General features: G+C 43.5%; 1 protein-coding gene across 1 annotated transcript; it reads left to right on the top strand.

Annotated features, from left to right (window-relative positions):
- On the top strand, window positions 278–4,555 carry LOC8081466. The gene is made up of 10 exons (XM_002468027.2): window positions 278–744; window positions 867–962; window positions 2,398–2,482; window positions 2,896–3,017; window positions 3,142–3,166; window positions 3,241–3,324; window positions 3,434–3,463; window positions 3,555–3,660; window positions 3,780–3,844; window positions 4,209–4,555. The coding sequence occupies exons 1-9, from the start codon at window positions 652–654 to the stop codon at window positions 3,841–3,843; spliced, it is 705 nt and encodes a 234-aa protein (XP_002468072.1). The 5' UTR covers window positions 278–651; the 3' UTR covers window position 3,844; window positions 4,209–4,555.

Here is a 5,575-nt window from a genome sequence, read left to right as displayed (position 1 = left end):
ATGGCAAACGGTTCGAGACGAAAAAGATGGGTGAAAATGAAATGGAAGGAACCGCTGGGAGGTAAGAAAAGTCTGTGAGCTCCATTGCCGAGACGCGGTTGCAAAGAAGAAGCGGAGCAAACCGACGCGGAGCCCCAACCACCGCGCCTACCCCGTCCTCCTGGACACCGGAACCTGAAGTCACTGCGATGACTCGAGTCGCCGCCCGAACTGGTCGTCTCCTTCGCCGGATTGCCCCCACCAACCGGAGTCCGGGTTCTAGCATGGCTTGCTTGCTTTGTTTAGCTGCCATTATTGGGAGCGCCACCGCCGGTGGTGGCCACGTAACCCGGTGTCCGCTCGCTGGCCACAAACGTCCAAGTGTGAGCGCGCGCCGACCTGACCTGGCGTCGGCTGGCTGGCTGGCTGCGGGGACTCGGACTCTGGAGCAATCAAAATCTCTCGGCCCATACGCGCCGCGGGCACACCCCACACCCGCCCGCCCATCTCTCTCTCGGTTCCTGCGCTCGCAACCCCGCACGTTTCCACAGAGCCCCGGGCAGTTTCCATTCGCTGCTGCCGTGCTGCGCTCCTCCTCCTGCACGTCCTCCCCTCCCCCCGAATTCGAGCCGGAGGGCCGAAGAGTTAGATCTGCGGCGGCGACCAGAGGATATGGCCGTCAACTGGGAGCTGCAGGGCTGCTGCGACCACGACCAGAGGATCTTCATCGCCGCCGTCGGCGTTTCCACCGTCGTCATCCTCCTCGTGAGTACCACATCCCTGACGCCTTCCCATTTGCTCTCGGTCTCGCTCTGGTTGTATGATTCTCCTCGCCGCTCCGATAGGGGGCTTCCTGACCTGACCGCGATGTGTGGTGCCCTTTGCAGCTCTGGAGGACGTTCCTGCTCACGCCGTTCAAGCTCATCACCGTCTTCCTCCACGAGACCAGCCACGCGCTCGCCTGCAAGCTCACCTGCGGCGATGTAAGCCATAAACCCTTACTCGTTCCAGCACTCGCTTTGGGAAGGGGAAACAAAAATCCGCTGCGCTGCGATGGTGACGCATTGAGAATTTGAGATTTGGGGTACCGGCGAGCGAAGTCTGATTAGGCTCCAAATGGGGGAGGATAGGTTTTCGCCCATCATTTTGTGCTGGTGGTTGGGAAAAGTAGGCGCCGTATGAGCGGGGGGGATCATGGATTCCATATCCCAATAGTGCTTGCGCGCTTTTTATGGACCCTTTGCTTTGCTATTCACGGGAGCAGAATATACCGTGCATCTTTGCATTTCTTCTGCATAAAGGGATTTATTTCATTTCATCGAGGACTGGAGTACTGGATTTGCTGGGCTTGTTTTTTCTCCTGTCCGCAAGTATCTCTTGACTCTTGCTGCAGTTGTACTGTTATTCAGCCTTCAAGTCAGGAATTCTGGTCAATGAATGCGAACTGTCTGCAAAATGTGCACTCCAGCCACCTGATAATGCAAACCAGCAATGGCTCCTTATTAGAGGACCTTAGAACATCGTGCTGTACACTGTGCACAGTGCAGTGTAAAGGGGAAGTAGCACATGCTTTTGGAGTTCGCAATTACGAAGACAGTCACATGATTATTAAGTGCGAAACCATTGGAGGTGAATCACCACTGGTTTATAATAAAGGAGTAGCAAACACTTGCTTGTGGTATGTTTATTGCATAGTGCATCAGTGGCGCGAAATTCTGTCTTTGTTTCTTTCCTTTTCTCCCCCTGTTAATCAGTTGCTCAGATATAGATACTACGGTTAATTATTAGCTAGCATTGATTGCATCTTTAGTTTAAACTCTGGTTTTAAAATAAATTCGATCTGCATTTCGAAAATGTAGTTTTTCGATGTGCCTGGAGTTGGACATTTGTTACTTCTCCCCATGCCACACAAATTGACTGTTGGATAGCCCTGATTCTGAATGTACCTGAGGGCAACCCTGTGTGATGTTTCAGACATTTCAAAACATCTTCTGATATGCTTATCTGCAGTGGTGGATCCAAGCATTAGCTGTGGGGCCAGCTTTTGCCAAAATATATTAAATCTCTATAAATTTTGCAAATATATATGTTGATGATGCTAATTAGCTTAAAATCATCAAGACTTGGTCCCCAGGTTTTTAATCATAGATCCGCCACTGCTTATCTGGGTCTATACTTTTTGTTGTAAAATTTATTGGTCGGTCTTTAAAAAGCACAGTGTTTTGATTTTGACCGGACTTTGCCTTTTGATTCATGTGGAGTTTGGCACGGTGCATTGCTTAGACGTAATATTTTAGCCCAGCTTCTGCTAACTTACCATATCAAGACATATATCTACTCGGTGTTGATGCCAGATAAGATATCTCCTCAAATGTTCATTAGACATGTTATTGATTCCAATTTTATTGGCTTCTTCAGGTAGAAGGCATGCAGGTCCATGCGAATGAGGGTGGCGTTACTCAAACTCGGGGTGGCATATATTGGATAATCTTGCCTGCTGGATGTAAATCACTTGTCCCCTCCCATATCCTTCTTTCTTATATGATTTGTCAGAAGAATGCGAATAAAAAAGACACAGTATCTTATTTTCTATTACTCAGCGAGTCAGCCTCCTATTTTTGCATTCTCTCTGATATTTTCATGCATGGGATCTAAACTGTTGATTCTATAAATATTTTAAACCTAATTGCCAAGAAGTAAATTTATGATGAATTTATTCATGGGACTCATCTGTTTGCGTAACCTGTCCTAGTTCTTTTTAAGTAACCTTACATTCTTTTAACATCTAACAACCATAAAAAACCATCTCTTTGGACTAGATTTGTTGTTCTAATCCCTCTAGATTTTATGTTTCCTTGTTCAAGCAATTTGCCTTTGGTCCTTTTCGTGATGCTAATGTTTTGTTTTGAATTGCAGATCTGGGTTCATCATTTTGGGGAATGGTTTTCATACTTGCATCCACAAATCTCCTCGCAACAAGAATTGCAGCGGGTTGTTTCATACTTGCATTGTTTATTGTTCTTTTTGTTGCAGAAAATGTAAGTTCACTATTTTTTATTTATTTATTTTGCAACTTATGATTTCGTTTGTCTTTTCCACTTGCACATACAGGAATCATGATCATTTAGCTAAGCGTTATTATCTCTTGTTTGAATTGTGCAGTGGTTTCTTCGCTGGCTCTGCCTTGGTATGCGTCAACCTGACTTGGTCTACATTTAAGATCTTACTCTGCAGCATGCCACTTACAATGTTGTTATCCAGGATTCATTGTGTTCATTGCTGTTGTTTGGGTCATACAAGAATTTACATCTTTCCATGTTCTGAAATATGTGATCTTATTCATAGGTGAGACTGAAGACGTCCTACAATCATGTTCTCTTTATTTTAATTTCTGGAATGCAAATTATATGGTTGAAAATGAATGTTTATGTTTATGTTCATTTATGTGCAACAGGTGTGATGAACAGCTTATTTTCAGTTTATGGTAAGAAGCAAAAAGCCTTTTCCTTGTTATTCCATGCTAGAATAATCCATGAGTTACTATCTTCTGAATGAAATGTTCTCAAATTATATAGATATTTATGATGACTTGATATCCCGAAGAGTTAATACAAGTGATGCTGAGAAGTTTGCTGAAATCTGCCCTTGCCCCTGCAATGGTTTTGCATGGGGTGTTATATGGTCTGCTCCCAATTTCAATAGTTATTTTGTTCTCTGTACCTTGATGTTGTATATTAAGATAATCCTGATGGTAAAGACGCAAATGCTAACATTTGCTGTTCTTTCTTTCTTTCTTTCAGGGGATTCATCTCGTTTATCTTTCTCTGCGCTTCAATATACCTTGGACTGGTCATATTGTCTTGAGGTTATTCCTATGTTTTCATAGTACTATGCTTTATTCTCCTTGTGTTGACATGCTCATTCACTGTTGCACTGCAACACAGAAAATAGTCACACTGGTGCTACTATTGTTAGGAAGATTAGGAATGTCTGCCTTGTGCATCATAAATTGTGAAACAGTATTCCCCTCGTTGGTGAAAAAGACAAGTGTCTAGGGAAATGGGGCACAAGAGTATTTCAATCACATAATCCTATGGCCTTCGGTCTAAAAACTGAAATGATCATATACTGCTGCTTTCTAACAACAAATTTGTTGATCAATGCGTTGCAGCCCTACCCTTTTTCCACATATGATTTATATAACCTCATACTCTGATTGGCTTTTTCAGGATTCCAACCTCGCGCATGCCATTTTGATCTGACAACCAACTCTGATTGGCTTTTGCAGAGTTTTCCTTGCTCTAGATTTTGGTTCAAACTTACATTGTTCTGGTAGTTGTACAGTATACATGCAGGGTAAACATGTATATCCGTTGGAGTTAAATTGGTGGAGATTATTCATGTGATTCTTCGATTTTAGTGGTTCTATAGAGATACCGTTTTAGTCACCAGTTGTATTTATGGTCAGTAGCCTCTTCTAGTATTTATGTACCTGTATATCATATTACCTTGCCTTATTGCCCATTTAACCAATTCAAAACATATTCGGAAATGCAACATTGTGCATTTTATCTGGCACCGTTTTGCCATAATGATTGACGGGCTGATTTGCTACCACTAGCAGGAGTTAGTGCCCAGTGCAGTTTAGTTTATCCGGGTACTTTGAGGCCCTCTAATCCACTCTTTTTGACGGATGGAACTGTCTCGTGTTAACTAACTCTGGATCTTGTCGCCATGTCGGTTCGAAGCAAAATATTTTATGGTAGTTGGGCTGCTGTTGCAAATTGCTGGAAGCCCTCGCTGTACAGTAAGGTGAGTGGCTTTATTGCATTCCCTGGCGGGAAGGGCGTCTTGTGCTCCCGGCTGCTAACTTCGCTGCATCACCTAACGTGCTCAGTTGTCGCTGTCCGGGATCCGGACTTTCAGACGGTGAGACGTGAAGTGAGATGGTGCGTAACAGCATATAGTCGCGGGGCACCATTTTGCCGGTAATGTTAATTAATGGTCCTACAGGAGGGTATTAATAAGTCACTAGTTTCTCATATGTTTCAAAAACAAATATAGAAACAAGGATCTGGTGTAATGACACTGTTGTGTGAAGACTGTAGTAGCTGATTACGTGAAGTTCTAGTGTTTAGCCCTGATCAGAGTCCGCTGCTTCTTGGCATGTCCATACTCCCTTGGATCATGTAGTAGCCCTGCTGGAGTGGTGGTGAAACCGCAGCCGTGGGGCAGTCGCAGGCGCACGGGACCGTGGAGAAGACGAACGACCTGACCTGGGCCTTGTTTTTTTTTTCAAAATGGACACTATAGCTTTTTCGTTTGTATTGATAAATATTATTCAATTATGAACTAACTAGGTTCAAAAAATTTATCTAACAAATTATAGATAAACTATATAATTAGTAATTTCTTTTATCTTGTATCTATATTTAATACTCTACATATGTGTCGAAATATTTGATGTGACGTAAAATTTAAAAAAATTTATAAATTTTTTAATAACTAAACAAGGCCCTGCTAAAGCCCAAACAAGAAAAAAGAAAGCATGAGGCACAGGCAGGCTGCGTCTCCCTCGACCCTCGGTCTCGGTCAC

This window comes from Sorghum bicolor, chromosome 1 (assembly GCF_000003195.3).
Source record: "Sorghum bicolor cultivar BTx623 chromosome 1, Sorghum_bicolor_NCBIv3, whole genome shotgun sequence".
NCBI lineage: Eukaryota > Viridiplantae > Streptophyta > Magnoliopsida > Poales > Poaceae > Sorghum > Sorghum bicolor.
The sequence above is the reverse complement of the archived record's forward strand: the minus strand, read 5'-3'. Positions and strand labels throughout refer to the sequence as shown.

Excerpts from the sequence above, each read along its gene's own strand:
- LOC8081466 (XM_002468027.2), top strand. The coding sequence starts at position 652 with ATGGCCGTCAACTGGGAGCTGCAGGGCTGCTGCGACCACGACCAGAGG. Across the intron at positions 3,325-3,433 it reads ATATGTGATCTTATTCATAG|GTGTGATGAACAGCTTATTT; the intron begins GTGAGACTGAAG and ends TATGTGCAACAG. Across the intron at positions 3,464-3,554 it reads CAGCTTATTTTCAGTTTATG|ATATTTATGATGACTTGATA; the intron begins GTAAGAAGCAAA and ends CAAATTATATAG.